Source organism: Macrobrachium rosenbergii, chromosome 7 (assembly GCF_040412425.1).
Source record: "Macrobrachium rosenbergii isolate ZJJX-2024 chromosome 7, ASM4041242v1, whole genome shotgun sequence".
Lineage (NCBI taxonomy): Eukaryota > Metazoa > Arthropoda > Malacostraca > Decapoda > Palaemonidae > Macrobrachium > Macrobrachium rosenbergii.
In genome coordinates, this window is record NC_089747.1 from 22,751,882 (window position 1) to 22,774,095 (window position 22,214).

At 40.2% G+C, this 22,214-nt stretch overlaps 1 protein-coding gene across 9 annotated transcripts in view; it reads left to right on the forward strand.

The window, feature by feature from the left end:
• LOC136840229 (platelet-activating factor acetylhydrolase-like) overlaps positions 1 to 22,214 on the forward strand; it is a 54,738-nt gene that overhangs the window by 10,519 nt on the left and 22,005 nt on the right. For 2 of the 9 annotated variants that reach the window (XM_067106820.1, XM_067106824.1), the window contains exons 2-4: positions 22 to 76; positions 6,166 to 6,300; positions 10,224 to 10,321. In XM_067106820.1, coding sequence (XP_066962921.1) covers positions 6,249 to 6,300; positions 10,224 to 10,321 — 150 coding nt within the window. In that variant the 5' untranslated portion in view covers positions 22 to 76; positions 6,166 to 6,248. Of the gene's footprint in view, positions 1 to 21; positions 166 to 1,971; positions 2,174 to 2,379; positions 2,515 to 3,103; positions 3,339 to 6,165; positions 6,301 to 10,223; positions 10,322 to 22,214 lie in introns of those variants that run through there. The other 7 variants (XM_067106815.1, XM_067106817.1, XM_067106823.1 and 4 more) reach the window with 6 other exon arrangements.

The window sequence follows — 22,214 nt, forward strand, 5'->3', positions numbered from 1 at the left end:
CTCTTGATGTTTTCCTTGCAGGTTATCTGTATGTGGTCATCTGAAATGTAGCTGCAGTGGTGGTGGGTAGTATTAGGTATATACTAATCAAAGCAACATGTTCTCTGGTAAAGAACTCTGTTTCTTTGCATAACGGTGCAGTATAGCATGCTGAATTGGTCACTGGTGAGCTTTTAAAACACACGTTTCTTATGCTTGGTAAATGGATTTCAGTGTAAGTAGCTACTGTTGATTTTTTAGAAATGACAGTTTATTAGTGTAAAGCTTTTGGCTTTCATTTATGAGGATTGGGATTGGTGATGGTGGTTTTAACTTGTTTTGTAAAAACAAAAGAACACATTCATTTATTGCATTTTTACACAAAGTATAAATATAAATCATGTCTTTGAATGAACTTTATATTATAATGTACTTTGCAAACGGATATGTAAGAATTCAAATTTCCTTAACTTGTATTCATACTAACGTACAAACCATAGTTTTATACAGAATTGTCTTTACTTCTGATGCTGTGTATTAATAAGACAAGGGTAGAAGAATAGCAATTCAAGGCCAGTTATGTACTTAGATGTAGATATAAGTACTCTCAGGTGCTCTACAGTGTGATGTATCACTCTTACATGGTTCCAGCTTGTCTTGCCTGTGTATGGCGTTTTTCTCTTTTTTTTTTAACCTTTTCTTCAGTAACTGATGATAGGCAAAGTCCAGCAGGGATTGGAAAGTAATGTATAGATGATAGCTACTGTTCAGTAGAATGGCAATGACATTTTTTGGAGATGGCTGCTGTTAATGTCTGAATGTGAACAGCCTGAGCAGTATCTGCTATAGATAAATGGCTAAAATCCCCAATCAATGATGAGAATAGGTAGGATCAGCATGATAGAGATAAGTTTTCAAACAGCTGCTAGGAGAATCTTCCAATCCCCGTTAGACATAGGCTCACCTGTGATTGTTTATGATTGCTGTATGGCTTAATTAAGCGCTTAATGAGTTTCATTTGCTAGTTTTTTAAGTTTCTAGGGAGGATTTGGTACTTTCTGCTTGCCATTAAGTTTTGTAAATCCTCATTCAGGCATGGCTTCAGCTGCTTGTGAACTAGTCACTTTCTGTTGAATGTAACATTTCTTGTGAGAGATAAAAGAATTATAAACCATTGTCTAGGGTATTCAAATGTTATTTGTGTGGTTAGAAGAGTGGGCTGATTTAATGCCAGTTATATAGAATGATATACTGAGCAAAGCCAGTACCTGGTATGTGCGTGGAAAAACATGGTCCAGGGAAACAGATAATGTGAGGACAGCCTTGATGATTCAAACAGCTAATTTTATGGGTGAGACCTAATAGAAGGATTCTTTTTCTTTTTTTGTCTGTTATAGCCTTTTAGAGGTTGAAAGACTGCCATTATAGGTTTTATTGCCTCTTCATGTTAACTGAGGTGTATCTTAATGTGAGTACAAACATGTCAGAAATAAGGTGAGACGTGTATTTAGAATCAGTTATATAAAGGGCATAATGAACAAATTAGTATCATACTTATCTCATCCTTTTACTGGGCAGTTTCCATTTTGAGTGTCTACATATTATACTAATCCCATTTTACCTGTTACTTATGTTAAGGCTTAGAATGGTGCACCCTTTTTGGTATTGAACATAGGTAAAATAAGAGACATACAGTTTTCAGACACTTTACTTTTCAATTTAAGCACTTACAGTAATGATCTTCATTCTTGTCTTGTCTAGCTTTGAAGAGTATATAAAAAATATAAAAATTAATTTGTCATAGATTAAGGTTAAAGCTGATGTTTTGTATATTTTATTTACTGTAAGTTGGTTAAAGTTAATGTTCTTGGCAACTTATTTTCTTTTATGAAGATTTTTTAGACTTTATAAACATTTTTTGAGTTTAGTATATTTGTACATGTAGTATTCCCATTTTACCTTGTTCGTGATCTAGTACACTGTGTTTGCAGAAAGCTTATCTTAGTAATGGACAATGTAAATATGGTACAAAGTCCTGTTCAATGGTCAGAGTACATTAAGATACCCAGTTTGTGTGAAGAGAGTGTTGTAATCTTTACTTTATCTTGTAGATTAGGCTATGATAACAGTGCCTACTTGATGAATCATGGTTCACTATTCCTTTGTATTGTGTTTGTCTCAGTGGTGTGTGAAGGTAAGCTGTCAAGAGACCTGGTGTCACTACAATATATTGCTTATGAAGACATGTAGCTTTTGAAAATTGTGTAAAAGTTTATGGATTTTGGAGCTGTAATTTGTACATTTTCAGTGGACTATAGTGAAGAAGCCAGTTGTGATTGAAATTTATTGCGCCATATGAAATTTAAGTGCCATATTCATATCTTAGCTGTGAATTGTATTTTGCATTTTTGTGTTGTGGTGTCAGTTTTGTTATGGTACTGTTAGAAAGGACTTTTACCTTATTATTCATACTTACATATAATAAAATACTGAAAATATTTTAAATGAACAGCATAAGTAAATATGTACTTGCAGGTAAATGGAATAAAAAGGAAGATGTACACTTGTATATATGACTACTGATCATCCAAATGAGCTGAGGAATGTGTAGTTTTTATGAAGCACTATATTGCATGATTTTTCTCATGTCTAGGTGTTCAGAACACAGTTGACAATTTCTTGAGAAAATTTAAAACTTAGATTGGATCCTGAATTTTAATGGTCTCTTGATATAGCATTTCATGTTTTCATTATGCAAGTTGATGTATGATAACTTAAACTTTATGTATTATTATGTGTATTTTGAGTTTTTCACTTTAAACTGAAAGTGATGTTTATTCTAGCACTGTACTAGATATGAGAAAATACTTGTATTGCCATAAAGTCACATGGGATTAGATTTATTTGTCAATTTACTTGCATAAGTGCCGTATGGTGTCTTATTACAGTACATGACTAGATTCACTAAATCAGATAAGAGACAGCTCTTTGTACTCTGTTTATATGTTTTTAAGGAAATGAAAGCAATCAGATAATGTTATCAGTGATAAAATAGCCCCATACTGCTCTTTATGCAAGTGGAGAGTGTAGTGTTATGGCTTGAAATAATTGAAGATAATTTGAGAATATTTGTACCATAAATATTTGTTTGCTTCACAAGTTTCACAAACCTAGTACTTACATGTTGGCCCAATTTTTGCCCCATAAATTCAAATACACAGAAGCTCACTGTAAAAAAGATGATGATTGGCACTGCACATGTTTTGTCTGGATGATAAGATCCTTTGCAGGCAATTGTTTCAGTTCTTGTGTGTCTGGCAAGCCCATAGCAGCTGGCCTCAGCAATCCCAGAGTTTACTGTTTGTTTTCATTTTGTTTTTTATGATCCTTTGAGGGAATGTTTCCTTGCTGTAGCAATTTATTCAGTTTTTGTTTATTTTTTGAATAATGTGGAGGATTTTTCCTTCCAGTGATGGTCGTTGCTGACGTAAAGGACGATATTAACAAGGAGATTGTTGTAAATATTTTCATGATTTCCAAAGAAAAGAGCCACTTTGCTCAAGTGGGTGCTAGAGTTACCAGTGTAGTCATATATTTGGTTGTTTTGGTACAGTGCTGCAGTTTATCACCGCAGGCAACTTCTAAATGGTTAATGAGCTGCTGGCTAGATAGTCACTGTCAGTAAAGTTCTGTGAAGTTTTTAATAAACTTTTATTTTTACTTGTTTCTTTAGTTTAATGTTTCAGAGGTCTTACTCCTGTTTCCGCTGATTATTATTTAATTTTTACTTTTTTTGCATTAGTATTAAGCCAGTACAGTTGTGGTTATGGAAATTGTGGAGACCCCTTATTAGCTACTTTCTTCAAGCTTCTTAAACATTGTTCTTCCCTGCATGACCTAGGGGACATATGTAAGCAACTCTGTGGTTTGGGACAATCTAGTATACTCCTTCCTTTTCACTTATCAGACCAGGGTTGGTCAAGCTGTCAATCCAGTTATGTGAAAAATGATTCTGCTTGCTTCACTTGGGCCTTAGCAATCATGGTTCATAGAAATTCTCACTCTTCTGGGAGACTATTGGAGTAAGCTGTTCCACCAACCTAAACCAGCTCAAGTTGATGGTCTTTTGCCATTAGTGTAGTATGAGGGCCTTGATCCAGTCCTTGTCACTATCTGTCTTTGAAGAAAGTTGTCTGTGTCTGTGGTTAAACCTGCTTCCTGCAATAAGACACCACCAGTCTTCTCCCAGATTCATCCTTCTCTGTCATTTGTCAGTCCCTTCTCACCAATTCAACAGGTGTAAAAACATCATTTTGTTCTGGCTTAGACAAGTCATTTTAAGAGCTTATGACAGTCCTTTGAGTTATTGTACTGGTACCCAATCCGAAGGTAAGAGGTCATGAAATCAGGGCTGTCTCCACATCCTTCATCTCTAAAATGGAAAGACTTATAAAGAACTGGGCTATACAGTACTACCGGTCAGAGGAAGGGGGTTTATTTTGACTTTTTTCCTTTCTTATAACATAGAATCCAGGGACTGCATTTTCAACAAGGGTCTTCCTGTTTTAATAGCTACTCAGACTATCATGTGTTGGGTTAAAAAAAATGCTATTTTTTATAAACGTAATGAATTTTTTTTAGTATACATTCATTATGTTAAAAAAAATTAGCCCATCTACTGACATCTCCTTTCTTGTAGTAAGGTCAGCCTTTACATGAAGCCCAGTTGTACAAATAGTCAGGTGAGGATTGACAATAATTGACCTTGATGGATAGTTAGGCTACTGTGGAGTGATGGGTTTCTGTTTTCTAAGGTGAACTGATTTGTTTGGGGTTTCAAGGCCCTCGAAATTTGGGTCTGTAGTCTAGTAGTTTAGGTACAGTATTTTAGTGAATTTGTAAAGTATAAAAAAATTAATTTTGTTTTCAAAGAAACAATTTTATGTCTTTTAATTCATCTTTGCTGTACTGGTAGTTTTAATTATTTTCTGCTCTCTTTGATTAGTGTTATAAACATTGTACTTTCTTTTACAGTATTTTTTCATTTTAGTAATTTTTCCAAATTTCTGTGTATGCATACGACACCTTTAACATTTGGTTGTACTGTATATGTGTATGTATGTATATATATACAGGTATATATACTATATGTGTATATATATATATAATATTTTTTGAATCCTGAATAGGTGTTTGTTATGTAGGAGATTTTCATGGTTATCCAGGGCCTTAATAAAGCCAGGTTTCATTCCATATAGATATTGCACTTCCCACCTTTTTCCTACACAGTGGAAGGTCCTGTAGCCCCTCTTGACACTTAGCAATGATGCATGATTGGTCAAAGAACCATTGTAAATAATTTGAGAGAAAGGGCTCTCACATGAAGATGAGGAATTCTAGCTGTTCATGAATAAAATAAAATTTTTCATTTTCAAATTCTGTTACTACAGAATGTAGGTGTAGAAGTGTTTATGAATCTGCGGTTCTTGGAGTGGAGTCCTTCAAACTCCAAGTCTTGATTGTGTAACCTACCCTTTGATGCCTTATATTATTGAATCCAGTAAGACACCTGGCACATTATTAGAAGGATAGTGACAGCTTTAGTTGTAGCTCAAAGGAGATTTAAACATTATTGAAAAGTAAAAAGTTATTCTTTAGGATGCCTAGCTTTTCTGTATACTCTTTTCTTCAGGAAATAGGTTCTACATTTTTATATCCCTTTTATTAATTCCATTGCCCTTTTATAAGTGGTCTGTACTTTAATATTTGTTTGCATTCTAACCGTGAAATTGTTGGTCAAGTTCAATCCCCTGCATAATAGCTTTGGTAACATGGAGGCATTTGAATGCAGAGAAGAGGATGCTTGTTAGATCTTGATTAAATTGCTGGACTGTGGTTAACACAATGTACAATGATTGCAATGTAATGAGGAGAGCAGTGCCTTGATTCTTTAGGGAGACAGTGTAACAAGCAATTTGTAATCTGAGTACCTTTCAGCATACAGGCTAGTATTGAATCTTATATCTAACAATGATTTATATGCTATGAAATAGAACTATTTAAGAAAATTTTACATTTAATGAGTCACCATATAAAATTATTGAAATTCTAGGTTATTTCTTTACTGATCCATTCTCTATACAAAATTATGTCTATGTTTTGTAATTCTGAGTTTTCTTCTTTTAGATTTAGGCTTGTGCATTCTGCAAGCTGGTGTTGGCAGAAGGGAGTTGAAAGTTTTTGCAAAATATTGCTTCAAAACACAAATCATGTCATCATCTTTCTTTCAAAGATATAAGAGCCACATACCTGTTCCTAAAGGCAAGTATTTTTATATTGTTGCTCTCTTCAGTATTAATTTTTTTTTTGTGATTTAAGCTTGACAGAAAAAAATAAATTGATGTCTTTAGGGTTAGGTGAAAATATACCCAAGACCTGTGGATCATGAGAGGATTATTTGTTCTTTACAAATATTTCGTTAAATAAGAAAAGGTAAATTATGGGTAGAGCTCTACATAACAAGATTTCAAAATGGTACTTTATGGTGGTAAGCACTTTTGTAAAGTATATGTACTAAGGTGTCCTTGAGGAAACAAAGCTGGTTTGCTTTTACGAGGTTACAAACCTTTGTCTTCCATATTGATATACCTTTGGTGCATGCAGTTTTGGTTGCTGAAGTAGTGTAATAAGATAATTAGCGACTGTACTGGCAGGTAGGTGGGGGTTGGAGAAACTTCATACTCACCAGGCTGTCAGCCACTTTTCTTTTGAACGCTGTAGGGCCAAGATGTCTTTTTGTTGCTGTGCTCACAGAACTCGGCATGATTTTTTGGTTGGATTAAGTAATTGCATGCTTGTGTGTAATGTTTCAGTATAGGCAGTCACACTACTGCAAATTATTGTGTAGAAGAAGATTGTTGATAAGACCTGTGAAGACAGTTCCATATTTGCATTTTTGCTGTAAGTGATTCGGCTATGCTTCTTTTTCCATTGTGTGAAAATTTGCTTTGATGTTCTGAGATCTGTGACTGAAAGAATGTAATTGCACTTGTATATGTAGTACAGAATAAGAAATCAAACATATAATAACAGAAACTTACATACTTTGTTTTTTTAAAGTAACTGCGCTGTGCTTCTCTGTTGCATTGTATAAGCACATGCTCTGAAATTTTATGTTTAAAAAGTGCAGTTACCTGAGCTTACCACTATCACACCCCATGAGTTTGAAATATCACTGTTACTCCACTACATACCTTTGGAATTTGGCAAGAGTGACTGATTAAAATGTCCTAAGTCACCAGAACTACACTGGTACATCACTAAACCTCACATCATCATCTTCAAGGTTAAAATACACAAATATTACTGTATATTATCTAATACAGTTTAGTATTTTGATTGACATGTGTAGTGATGCATTGTTATTTATATCTTGTTGTTTTCAACTTCAGAGTACACAAGAATACTTCACATTGTTTAATCCCTTGAGTCTGGGAGGCATCAAATGATGTCCATTATTAATTTCGTTGATAATTCCAAGATATGTCATATAAAGTATTGATTTGCCTGCCAAATGATTTTAATGGAATTGGCTCAATTTTTCTTGTACAATACAAGTAGAATATTGGTAACAAATAGGCAACTCAGTTAGCTCTCAGTCATGTCCAGCAATAGGATACCAGTCCTCCTTAGGGAGTGAAGGGGCTCCCTTCTCTGATCAACCCAGCATGTGGGAGGGGGGGGAGTTGAAGAACTCAATGACCCCATGTAAATAAAGAATGGGATTCTGATAGTGATGTGACCAGTATGAATGAGAAATTATTGGTGAAGAAGAAAGAATCCCTAGGGGCAGAGGGTCTGTCGGCAACGGGGTAGGGTTGGGTCCTCTCCCTCACACTCATTGTCAAGTGGAAGTGGTATTTGTAAGTGTTATTTGGCTTTGTCACCAGAAGATGGTTGGACTGATAGCCATGATTTTGTAACAAATAATTTTGTGTTTACTGGATCAGCAGGAGTGACACATGATTTTGAATCCAAATAGCCAAGAATCCAACAATTTTTGCTTGTTTATAGACAATGAAGTAGTGCAAGTCATGGTCAACGAAACCAGTCATTATCATTCACATGGTACTGCTGATAGGCCTCCAACAACAGGGAAAATGAAGAAATGGGTTGAAGTTTGCTTGCAAGAGATGATTGTTTTTCTAGCTTTCACTTTACTAATGTCTCACTATTCTTAATGAGAGAGAGAGAGAGAGCTTCCAAGCTTCCATACTTTCTATTTTTTTGTGTGTACTTTCTACAAGCATTTTTACATTACTTTATGGGTAAATTTCACTGATATAATTATATTTATGTACAGTATGTTACTTTCAGATAGAGAGAGTTGTGCATATTTTTTCTTTGGAAAAAGGTAAAAGTTTAGATTATATGTTGTACACAACTGCAAACATTTAGAATACGTTGATTTGCGTGGTGTTTTTTGTGAGCATGTAGGCAAAGAAGCCCGCCCTGGGCCATAGCACTTCAGCCAGCTGTGTCACCGCTTATTGCCTGTAGAAAATTTTATAATCAATTTGCTGTGTTGAGTACCAAAAAATTTTTAGAATTTTTTTTTTGTTCCATGTGCATGTGCTTGCTGTTTCCTTTCCATTCATGTGTATATATTTCATAAATTGCAATAGTCAATTTTAGTCCGTTAAAGGTTTATGCATTATCTTATATTACATGGGATTGTAAAGGTTAATATGGTTTGAGATTCTCATTTGACATCCATTTAATGCTTAGGTGTGCTTTATGTACTTAATTTTTTTAGTCTGTTTAAGAGTGTGTCTGTATGTACATGAGCATCATGTTAAAAAAACAATACACACTTACTGTGCTCTCTCTCAAAAATAAACTTTTTTTTAATACAAAGAATTTGTGGTTAATTATGTCAAAAAAGAAATAGTAATGTTTGTGGTTATTTTTTCACATTGTATGAGTTTTTGTGTATCTTACAAATCTTGTAAGCATAATTAGGTAGAACTACTGCAGTTGTTTTCAGGGTAACTAACCCATCATGCCTCTGTCTGTACCTTTCTTCTACTCACTTGAACATTTGGCATGTGCGTCTGCCTCTTAAAATCCTGTACTTCATATCAAAATATGATATTTTATGTTAGTGCAGTTTGCTGCTTAACAACAGGGCTGAGCTATTCTAGCACAGATGAGGTTATGCTGAACTGTTCTTGGGTGTGTTTTTACTCTGCTACATTTTCTCTTTCATATACAGTCACCAACCTACTTACAAACATTCATGTTATGAACATTCAGAGGTACGAACAGACAGGGTCACAAGTTAAGATTGTTTGGAGCACTCCCACTTGCCATGTGTAAGTTCAAATTTTGCTCTGTGTGCCCATTCTGCTAGTAGAAATTTTTGCAAAGAACAGAAGAACACGAGGAATAAGAAGAAGCTGTTCCTGCCATGTAGTTTTTTTACATCCTTGCCCTATTTTGAAAATTATTTTTAACTGGTTCACCAGGTAGAAATAAGCTGTATTTTCTATTTTGTTAATGCTCATCACTGAGGTAGCAACACAACTTGCAGTGCAAACAAGAGATCAGTGGTCAGTGTATAGTTTGCTTTACAGAGATATATTCTGCATTATCCTGACAGTTTTAGAATTTTGTTAAGTCTCAGTGTTTTCAGTGAGACCAGAAAATGAGTGATGGTTGGGTGATGATAAAGATTCAAGACTAACTACGGCTAACAATTGCTGTTATGTATGTGAGTTTTGTTAACAGCAGTTTTTCTGAAAGCTTTCAGCGACTAAGTTATGAAATTTTTCCTAAGAAAATAACCTGAAAGTATTGCAGTAATAAAATTTCCTATTTAAAGCAAATATTGAGATCCATAGAAACATTATTTGTATTTTTAAATAAATGAGAAGGTACTATAATGTTGAAATGCAAAGTTTATGGTGTTGATTGACAGTGTTGTTTGATAGTGCACCTTGTCAAAATTTCTGACTTCTTTGCCATTACTAGTTTCATTAGTGTCACTAACCTGGAAGATAGTTAACTATTTAGTTAGTGACACTTAACTTTTTTTTGTTAGCGTGCCCATTACAATGAGTATCTTTTGAAATAAAATGATGTCTCAATACAGTCTCAACTGTACTTCTAAAACTTAATTAACTTTATTGTGCTTTATGATGTATATTTTAAATGTGTTGAAAATATGATTTGTTTACTTTCAGGACCTTTTGTGGTTGGCTGTACAGACATCATGGTTGGCCGTTCAAAGGAGGGGACTCTTATGAGACTCTACTATCCAACAAATGTCACTGATCCAATGGTAGGATTCTCCCTTATTTTGCATTGTATACTCCATTACGTTTCTGTTTTAAAGAATCTTACTCAGTATTTGCTATAGTACTTAGAGTTTATGCATTATATTTGATTGGTTTCCAGAGATGGTTATTTTGAAGTTGTTGTAGTGTGCATTTGGCTGATGACTGATTACAGTGGTTTAAAATATCATGAACGGTGTGTGCTAATTGCAGTGCTGATAAATAAAATGCTTATGAGGAGGGCATAAGGTGAACATAAAACCATTTATTTTGTTCTTTATTGCTTGTTAGTTAGACCTTTTCCGTTCTCCTTTTTATATTCTACTATCAAAATTTATATGTGTAGTATTTAAGTGTACTTTTATTTTTTCTGCCATTGTATTACACATTTCAAAATACATTCCCTGGATACTTCATACAGCACTTAGTTCGCACGCGCGAGAAAACAACACTTACAACATTATCACCTTAATACCACTAACCCATAAAGAAAAAATTCTCAAACCACCAATTATCACCTCTGGTAACGACCAGTAAACAGCGCCACGCCCCCTCTCCCGCTCAGCTGATCATCAGTTGTTTTCGCTACCGAGAGTGGTTCTCTCGGCTTCGCTTCACTTTCAACTTTAGGATTTCCTTATTCCTGTTTTGTCACCTGCTTCTTATTCCCAATATGGATTCCGAAGGATTATCGTCACAGGACTTTGACAAGTGTGACTCCAGACGCAGCTGTAAAAATTGCAAGATTTGGATGAGTAGCCTGTCTAATGATAGACATTCTATTTGTAATTCTTGTAGAGGGGGCCATTGTACGGAGAGTAAGAAATGTGCCGATTGTGAACAATGGTCATCTGATGAGTTTGCCAGATATGTCAAACATCAAAAATCTCTAGTGCAAAAACGAAAATCTAAAGCTAAGACGGCTGCTATTCAAGGGGTTATCGAGGAGCCCTTAACCGAACCTTCTCCGGGTAATAGCAATGATGTTGTAAATGTTGCAGATGCTTCCGGTGAGCACCTGTCAAAATCTGATATAATTGATCTTATTAATAAATCAGTCAGTCAATTTTCTGCATCTTTTTCAGATCAGATTGCTGAATCGATGCAGATGTCTTTTATTGAATTAGGCAATCTTTTAGATAGAAGATTAGGGACTGAAGATGATGTTGTTTGTACCACTAACCCTTCTTTTTCAGACATTCCCCCGACTGCCTCGGTCTGCCATTCCTCTAATAAAGGAATTAATGATCCGCCTCTGCTTAACCCCCGAGAAGTGTCATGTTGGCATGGGGGGGAACCAGTTGGCCCGGTGCAGTCGGGTATTTCTTTTTCCCCTCATATTATTAATTGTATTGATTTTGTTAAAGCTAGGCAGTTAGGTTTAAATATTCCTGAGCATGTAGCTCAACTTGCTTATTCTCAGCGATCTGACGTGCGTCATAGTTCAGATGTCGCATCTCAGGGTTTGCCGTGCAGTATAGATGCGAATCTTGATGGGTCAGTTTCTCAGGGTCATGGTGATGGTGTTTTTTTTCCTCCGCAAGGTGTTGGGTCGTCGCAGGTTTCTCCTGCACCTGTGGTTTCGCAGGTTCGTCCTGTCATTAGGTTGTCGCAAGATATTCTTGCTTCTGGGAGTTCGCAGGTTCCACCTGTGTCCGGTTTGTCGCAGGCTCTCCCTGCGCTGGGTTGTTCGCAGGCTTTGCCTTCGTCTGGGATTGTTCAGAGTCAGTCCACCTCTGCGATTTCGGTGTCGGGTTCATTGTCTGGGTCTTCACAAGGTGTTCCTGCTTCAGATATTTTGCAGTCTCACTCTTCCGCTTCTTTTTCGCAGAGTTCAGCTGCTCCTTGTCATTTGCAGCTTCATCCCTCATCTGGTGAGAGTAGTTCGCAGTTTCCTTCTGCTTCTACTTCTGTCCCTTTGTCTTTGCTGGGTTCTTCACATTCTTCTCAGGCTCCTGGGTGTTCGCAGGATTCGTCCTTTCCTCCTCCTCCTCCTCAGAAGTCGGTTGGGTTTGATTTTTCTAATTTTCAGTCTGTTCCTAATGAGGATGATGCTTCGTCATTGGGGATTCTGGTTCTGATTCCCCACTGACGAGGTTTTTTAAGCTTATTTGGGCTTTCCATCCAGAATCCATTCCGAACCTTCCAATCCTCCGAAAGGTTGCGCTTTAGAGAAGATTTATTCTCCAAGGTTAAGGAGGGTAAATCAGAGCATAGAGTCAATCTTTACGATAGAGTTTCGGAGGTTATCCAAGATGTTAGAAATAGATTTCAAATCTCACTATCGGAAGGTGAGGTTTCACTTTGTCCTCTTCCTCATAAGAAGAAATTATATTTAGCTCCGGATTCGCCTGATCTTGCGGGTTCTCCCAAACCTAACGTAGCTTTAGGTAGGCTTTCGGCCCCTGTTTCGCAGAAGAGGTCCTGAGCATCTCGTATGATGAATGTTCCCGATTAGAATCTTTAGGTCGTCACCAGCTGCAAAATAATTCTTTTTCTTTCTGGCTCCTTCCACTCTCCTTAACTTCATTAAAGAATCGGGATTCGTCCTCCGATCCTCGATCTTGAGGCTCTCATTCAGTCTTTTCCATTTCTCTAGTTAATTCCTCCAATATTGCTGCCCTATCGCTACATTCCTTCAAGTCAAGAGAAGGGAAGGTATCTTATCTCATTTGCCTCGCATGTACAACAATTCCAAAAGACCCAATTATTGTCCTCCCCTTAGCAGGTCAGGATTTATTTGAGCAAGAGACTTAGAAAGAGTCATTAGTGAAGTTAAAGATGACTCACTACTTCAGCCCAGTTAGCTATTTCTAAGGCAGTCAAACTGCCCTCTTTTTTCTTCAGCCAGAAGTTTCCTCCGAAGGCCTCTTCTGGTGGTTCTGGGGTTAATGTCGGCGCCTACTTCTGGCTCTGGTAGAGGTAGGGGCTCTTATCGAGGCGGAAAATCTAATTTTGTCAAGCCGCATGGCTTCTCCAGCGCCGCAGGCCCCTCCTGCGAAATCTCCCATGGGCGATCTCCTAGAGGACAGGGTTTTCGCCGCTAGAAGTCATTCCCTTGTCCGGTTCAGATTGGCGGCTGTCTGTCCCTTCACTGGACATCTTGAGGGACAAAGGTGTAGACTCGTGGGTGGTGGAAGTCCTCAGGAGGGGTATGCGATACCTTCCACACCCTCCCCTCTCTCTGGGACTCCCATCACCCTCGATTCATATTCCCTCTTTCCATCAGAGGGATAGCGCTGGAGGAGGAGATCCGAGCTCTTCAGCAGAAGGGGTGTGATCGAGCCCATGCCTCTGTCTCCAGGCTATTACAGCCGCATGTTCGTGCTGCCTACAGGCACCGGAGGATGGAGACCCATTATCGATCTCTCCATCCTAAACACCTTTATTGTAAAGACCAAATTTCATATGGAGATTACCCAGTCTGTCCTTCAGTCCATTCGGAGGGACAACTGGATGGTCTCCATAGATCTGAAGGACGCCTACCTTCAGATTCCTATTCATCCATCGTCACGCAAGTTCCTCCGCTTCAGCTGGAGGCAGGGCTTGGCAATTCAAAGTCCTGTGTTTTGGTCTTACTACGCACCTCAGGTGTTCACGAGGATAATGGCTCCTGTATCTGTTTTTCCACCAGGCCGGGAGTAAGGATACTCCGTACCTGGACGATTGGCTGGTTCTGGCTTCTTCAAGGAAGCAATGATCCGGGCAAGGGACCTGGTAATAGACCTGTGTCAGACTCGAATTGTTATAAATTTCGAGAAGTCCAGTCTGACACCCTCTCAATCTATGACTTACCTGGGGATCAGGTTGAGTCCTCGATTTTGAGGGTTTTCCTGACTCCCTTGAAGGTAGAAAGGTTCTTCAATAGCAGAAGAATTTCTATCCTCAAGGGAGCACCTATGCATTTTGGAGGGTTCTCTTGGGCCATCTGTCTTCTGGTTCATCTAGTTCCTGGAGCTCAGCTTCGCATGAGGGCACTCCAACTGGCTCTCAGGAGGAGCTGGGACTTCGACGACGACTCTGTCCTGATCCCTTGGGACTGGGCTTGTCACGACGACCTTCTGGTGGATGGAAGAGGATCGCCTTGCATCAGGAATCTCTCTCGTGACCTCCCGCCAGAGTTTGTTTTGGTCCGACGCCGACGTGGGTTGGGGCACAAATCTGACGAACCACCTGGGCCTCAGGGATTTGGTCCAGCGAGGAATCCGTCCTATCCATCAATGCAAGGGAGCTGATTGCGGTGGAGAGGGGTCTTCACTTTTTTCAAGATTTGCTCAAGAGCCGAACGGTGGCTGTCTTCTCGGACAACACGACAGCAATCTCGTATTTGAGACGTCAGGGGGGGGACCCGCTCAGTCGTTCTCAATATTGCGCCAACCTCGGACCCTATGGCTGTGGGGGTGGATGCGATGTTATACCCGTGGGACAATCTTCAGGCTTACGCTTTTCCCCCCTTTGCGATGATCCGCCAGGTGATCAACAAGCTGAAGTCTTCCACCAACTGTCAGCTAACTCTAATTGTTCCACTATGGCTTCAAAGGGAGTGGTTCCCAGATTTGATAGAACACCTTCTGGAACAACCTGTTCCTCTTCCACCCAGACGGAACCTTCTTCATCAGCCTCATGTGCACAGGTTCCACAGAAATCCCCGAATGCTTCGTCTTCATGCGTGTCGACTCTTCAGCGATTCGCGAGAGCCTCAGGGTTCTCTTCTAGAGTGGCTAAGGTCCTTAGCCACTGCAGAAGAAAATCTTCTTTAGCCTCTTATCAATCTAAGTGGAAAGTCTATAGAGGTTGGTGCACGAGGCAAGGACATTCTATTTCACGGCCCTTCCATTCCTAAGGTTACGGAATTCTTTCTGTGGTTATGGGAGCATCGTCATTTCTCTGTCCCTACCATTAAGGCTTACAGGTCTATGCTTTCAGCAGTTTTTAGATTTAAACTACCCTCCATCAGCTCAGACCTGGCCATCAGAGATCTCATTAAAGCCTTCGAGATCCAAGCTCCTAGGAAGGCTTCCTCCTTCCCTTCTTGGGATCTTAATGTGGTTTTGCAAGACCTCATGTCTTCTAAATATGAACCCTTGGCATCAAAGGACCTAAGGACCATGACGAAGAAGGTCCTCTTTTTAGTAGCCTTAGCCACAGCTAAAAGGGTCGGTGAGCTCCAAGCCCTTTCCTTTTCGGTCCCTTCCTCAGAGAGGATTTAGTTCTCTTATGTCTCCCACTTCCTGGCGAAGACGGAATCGGCTAGTAAGCCTATTCCCAGGTCTTTTATCCTGAAATCCCACAGAGACTTTGAGGGTGATCTCCCTGAGGGTTCACTTCTTTGTCCAGTTAGGGTATTGTCTATTTATCTAAATAGGACTAAGGACCTCATCCCGTGTCCAAGTGTCCTATTTATTTCTCCTATGAGACCCAGGAAGAGCATTTCCAAAAATGCCATTTCTTTCTTCCTGAGAGAAGTTATTTCTGGTGCTGGAGCACTGGGAGGTGTAGGGGGTCCTCCTCCCAGGGCCCACAGCATTAGATCTATAGCCACTAGTGCAGCTTTTCTTAAGAATTGTTCTATCTCTAGGTGCTGGAGGCCGATCCTGAGATCCAATTCTGTCTTTTCTGTATTTTATTTTAAAGATATTTCATGCAGTTTAGAGGGCTGTTCCTCTTTTTGGACCTTTTGTTGCTGCGGGTCAGGTCATTAATTAATTAACTCATTATTTATTTTATATATTTATATGGTTAAATATATATTTTAAAAAATTATTATATTTATGTTCTGATTGATTAATAAGCAATTTATTAGGTTAAGACATTAACTTCATTATTGCAATTTCCCGCAGTATGTTTGGGTTAAGTTCTCAAGTCCCTGGCAGGGCAAGACTAACTTGACATGACTAGACTGTTCTCATATAAGAGCAAAGTGGATGTAGGGCTATGTTGCCTCCACACTCTTATCCCTGAGACTCATATAAGAGCAAAGTGGATGTAGGGCTATGTTGCCTCCACACTCTTATCCCTGAGACGTCAGACCTTCTGCGCATACCTGACCTCCATGAGTCAGCAGAACTCTTGAGTCTAGGTGAGTACGCAGCTTCCTTCTATTCTTACCAAGTCAATGAGTAGAATAATTGGATAGGTCACTAATCAACCTCTAGTACGATCGATCCCACCTCCAGTAAAATTTTGGGAATTGTGCTGTATGAAGTATCCAGGGAATGTATTTTGAAATGGAATTTTCATTCTAAAATTAATTTCAATATACTTACCTGGATACTTCATACATCCCACCCACCTCCCCACTCTCAATGTTGGGATTACTGATGATCAGCTGAGTGGGAGAGGGGGGCATGGTGCTGTTTACCAGTCGTTACCAGAGGTGATAATTGGTGGTTTGAGAATTTTTTCTTTATGGGTTAGTGGTATTAAGGTGATAATGTTGTAAGTGTTGTTTTCTCGCGTGTGCGAACTAAGTGCTGTATGAAGTATCCAGGTAAGTATATTGAAATTAATTTTAGAATGAAAATTCCATATCCCTTTGCATGAGTTTTTATGATTTAAAATGTTTTCTTATTACCAGGGAAAGCCCAATGCAGGACCATTTGCTAATCCATTATAACTAATGCTCAAACCAGTAACTTAAGAACAGCAACATCAAAGGTCAATAGTGAATGCATCCAAGCATATGCAAATTGCATACATGTACTGTATTGCAAAATATCAGGAAAAGAAATTTCCTTGATAACAAAACAAAGGAATCCTTGGAGGATGTTTATTTCACAGACCTGGCAAATAATAGATTCGTGGGCTCAGCCTACCTATACTGTTGATGCCACATTTGTGGAAGAAGGATGAATCAAGATATTCCGTCACTCTACCAACAGTGGCACTTTTCTGGCCTAGATCACTATAGAGGAGTTCTTGATTAGTTAGCATATCTTATGCAACCTTAATGGGATCATGAGGGTAACTCCTTTGAGGATAAGCATCAGCTATCAAAAATAAATTTCTTACATCAAAGCCTTTTTTTTTCACTAACCCAGTAAATAGATGTAATCTTTTATGCATTGCTTATTCACTAATATGTGGTAGACTTGTGTGTAACTGAATAATTTGTAAAACTTTCCTTTGTTCCTACACAATATACAAACCTTCGGTTCTTTACATTAGGAATCACTTATGGTGAAGCTGGAAACGGCCGTTAAACTCTTGAACAAGGAGGTTAGGCAGTAACTACTGACAGGTGGGTGGGAATACCAGCCTGCCTAGATGTAAACATTCCAGTTTGCTTTTGGCTGTCATGTGTTGCAAACATGTTTTAGGATCTTTTTGCCTGACTGTCATTAAGCTCTTTATTTATCCCAGTGGGATCTTTCTGTATTTTTGTATATATATTATGTGTGTTTGATATTTATTAATATACAAACCCAGTTTGTGATAGCCTTGCATAGACCATTATTCCCCAGCATCTGTGTCTTGGGATTGGCGGCCTGGGAGGTAAAATTTCGCTCTACTTTCATTGACTGGGGCGTCACAAGTTGGCTCCCCTTCATTGGGCTCATGCCTTCCATGTACAAGGGCGTGACTACTTCCCTTTTCTTCTTGTGCTTAGCGTTGCTCTTCGCCACCTGCGCTGTGGGAGAGGCAACTTTGGAGGGGGTTGCCTGACGTCATTGGTGAGTATTGCGTCCACGGCGCCCTTGGTAGCCTCACCTTCTTTGTGTCTCTCCCTTTAGCTTCTTCTTCTTTCACTCCTTCGGGAGGGGTCTCTCCTTTGAAAGAGAGATCCCCTTCGGGAGAGATCTCTCTCCTTTGCTCTCTTCGCTTGCTCGTCAGGCAAAGATCGCGAGGGAAGGGGGGGCAAGAAGTCGGGCGACCTCTTCTCAGGGGGCCTCCTCTCGCTTCGTAAGGCAGTTCCCCCCCAGAGCGAAAGGAGTCTCCGTATATTAATCATCTTTGCTTTTTTCTTTCAGGTTGACAGTGAGCATTGTAGGTGCAGCAGTAGTTTTTTAGATATCTCAATCTTGAATATCTTAGCCTGAAGGAGTTCCTGATGCTCATACGGTGATTGCTTTGGGATCGACCACAGTACCTTGTTGGGATGGCATAGGTCCATGTCGCAACACTGTGCCACCTCAATGTGGATCAATTGTTATCATTCGCTGGCTCTCGTGTATGCTGTGGCACTGCCTCTGGTGTATCTGTGGTCCCGTCTACTCCTGCTGTGCCTCTTATTTTGATTGCCTCTGTTGCCTTGGCGACCAGTCACTGGGCAGCTCCTCCTGGTTTCCTGCTGCAACTGCCCTGATCGCCCTTGTTGCTGCTAATGACGTTCCCGTAGCTTCTGCCCTCTGGACCGCTCTAGTGGCTCCTGTCTCAGCTGTCCTGATTGCACTTGTTACTACTCCTGGCGTTGCTGTAGCTTCTGCCATCCGGACCACTCTCGTAGTTCCTGCCTCAGCTGTCCTGATCACACCTGTTGCTACTCTTGGTGTTCGTGTCCCGGGCCGCTTCTGTTGTGCTCCTGCCTAGCTGCCCAGGAGGTTTCAATGTTTCGTGTCCACCATCCTGTAGAAGAGTGGAGGCTAAGGAAGTCGTCCTATGGGAGGTAGCTGCCGTCTTCTGCTTTATGTTTGACATTGACTTCGTCTTTTGCTGCCTATTCCGAGGTTCGAAGGGGTCCTGGGGAAACCAGATAGGCCCCCATCGGCCAAAGGAGAGGAAGGCTGCTTCTTCCTACCTTGATGTCCTTTGTTGGATGTTTAGGGACTGCTTCCTTCTGAGGAGGCAGTGGGTCTCTCGTTGGCTCTTCGGGAACTGATTTGCATACCCCTGGGTTTTGTATTTCGGGAGCCACAGGTGCTTAGACCTCAGTTTGCGCTCCTGTCACCAGTCCTAGAGGTTCCGCCTCTAAGATGGGTCCTGCTTTGGGCGCTCATTCACAAGGTGCTCCGAGTGCTCGAGATTCTGTGGAATATCGAGTATCCCGAACTGGTACTGGAGAGTACTCTCCCCATCCCAGTTCAGGAGCAGCACAAGGGAAAGGGCCGGGGCACCCAGGTGTCTCAGCTCTTCCTGCCAATACTACAAGTGCTCCCTGAGTGCTTACCAGTGCTCGGTCAGGTTCCCAACCTGGTGTCTCGATCCCAACGGTTCAAACGCCTGAAGAAGCAGGGAAGAGGTTCCCTTCAGGAATCCTGTGGGACTTCTAAGGGACTGCCTCTCCCCAGGAAGGCATTTTTCCCTTGTTGGCTCTTCCTGCCCTTAGGTTGGAACCGATTTGCATTCTCCTCTGGGGTCTCGTGTTTCAGGGGATGCGAGCATACGGCCTATTGAGGCCACTCCTTGTTGCCAGTCCTTAGAAGTCTGCGTCTTAGGCTGGTTCCATGTCTTACCCTTTTCAGTTTTTTAGGAAGCCGAAAGGAGCCACTCATGGCGATTGTTCTTTCAAGATTTGGGAGTCTTGTAGGGTGCTGAATCCTATGAATCTGAGCACTCACCTTGCGAGAGGCACAGGACGAGAGAAGATGCCGAGACACCTGGATGTCTCGACACTACCTGCCAGCTGCTTCAGTTGCTTGGCCGGGTCCATCCTTGTGTTTTGGATCTCAGGGTTCGAGCATGCAGGACAGGAGACACAGAACCCCCCTTTAAACCTTCTTCTCGAGGGGCTTCGGCCTCGAAGGAGTGTAGAGTTCAGGAAGTCAGCATTAGTTCACAGCAGATGAGTTCCGCCTGGCCAGCTTCACTCGATTGGCTCAGCTCAGCTCGGCTTGCTTACCCCAACCAGCCCCTGATCATGTTCGCATGACTGGCTCGGCTCGTCTCACCCAGCTTGTCTCCCAGTCCACCGCTTCCACCCATTCCAGATCGCGTTCATGTGATTGGCTGAGATTGACGTGGCTTGGTTCGGCCCTGCTCAGTTCTTCCGAATCAGGTTCTCGACACTGTTCGAGTAAACTTTCTCCTCTTCCTGGGAAAACAGTTTGCCACGGCATAAGCCCTCTTCTTCCCCCATGCTGCAATCGTCACCTTCGGTTGATTATCACTCACGGTCTGCCTCTCCTGCTGGTCTTCCTGGCAGGACAGGTAGGGTTGCTCTTTCTCCTCACCTGTTTTCTTTTCTTCCTGGTTGTTCCGAGAGGTGCGAGGTGGACAGAGAAAATTCTGATGAATTTCTTTCTTCGGAGTTCGGCTGCTGGAATATACTTTCAGGATTGATCCCAGATCGTCTCGTAGACAACCAGGTAGCTGAGGAGGGTTTCTTGGGATCTGTCAAGGTTTCTCTCCAGGGAGAGTGGTATGGGAGCTTCACGCTTTGGAAGCATCGACGGTCTTCCTCTTCAAGTTGCGATCACCCTCATTTCTCGGAGAACTTCGCGCCAATTCGTCAGCGCAAGGATCTCTGGGACAGGACCACAGCTTCCCTTATGAATAATCTTCATCACTCCTAACCCTTGCAGTTCCCGAAGGGACCAAGAGTTTCGATGGTGCCACCACAATCCTTGCTTGCAAGACCTTTTTTCCTTGATCCTGTGGCGGCTACTCAACAAGTTGTGTTTTCTTACCTGGCTTCTTCAAGAGGACAGGTAGCATCTCACCTAAGGTGTTGGTTCTGGAAGTGAGAAGGATTCCGAGTGACTGGCCTCTCCTCCTCCTCCTCCTTCCTCATCTTCCTACTTCTCTTCCTTCGGGATGGGAGTGGGACTTGAACTGACACTTGCTGGAGCTGGCGTATGATGTGGTAAGACTATACATCGAGCACCCATTCTATTTTTCTTTCTAGAATCATAGCTTTAACCTTGGTCAGAACTTTTGAACTCCAAGAAATAGATTCTGCATATGGCATGCATACTTTACTATTAGATCCTTTTAGATGGTGCCAAGCATGGATTTTTTTGTTTTATGGGGATATTGATAGTTTCATGCCTGCCTCCCAAAAATGTTTTAGATACATTTAAGAAAATGGAGTATTTCCTCTCCCACACCCAGTATATATTTTTGTCTTCAGTGGAGAATGAGCAACAAAGTGTTGTTCAGTATCTTCTACATATTACACAGGAAAGTTAAAGAGTCATTTTTTATTTAACGTTAGCTTCTCATGATTCCTCATAGAAATTTTACAAATTTCACTTCATGAAACGCTAAACTAAAAAACATAAACAAGTATACTTTGAATCAGTGTTTTACTCAAGCAGCCATAGAGCCATCTTGTTCATTTCTTACACTTCAGTACTTTTTAGTATGTCACAAGGATCTGCTTGGAGCTGAATGATTTTTATGTCATTTAATAGAAATAATGAGTAACGAGATTAAAAAGAAAAATAGAATGCAAATTTAAATGGTGTACTTGGGAAATAAGTGTAACCTATTATAAAAATAAAGGTAGGATCTGATTCATCTGTCTCACAAATTTTAAATACTTTTTTAATATCTATAATCATGATTCCCTACCATTAGAATTTATTATTTAATCACATTTTTTAGGTGATAGTTATGTTAGGAAAGGGTAATTACTTCTCTTGCCTAATGAAAGTTAGAAAATGAGGCCTATACATATATATTTAATTGTTTTTATGGGGATACAAACCATTGTCTTTAATGTAGGAGTATCCTTCACCATGAGCTAAAAACTGATCAGCAACTGGAGGGTGATTGGGGGAGTATCCCTCACTCTGGCATCTTTTACAGCTTGATTCCTCCCACCTAAATTGCAATTTATGTAATTAGTACTTTTTTGTGTAAAACAAAGGTAATTTTTGAAAAGCAAATTTTATTTTTTCTAACAAATCCATTACTTATAATTTAAGCCCCCCTCCTCTCAGTCTCACTTTCCACTCAGCTAATTACTGAGACTGAACAAAAAGTGATTACCTGAAGACCACCTAAGAATCTCTTTTG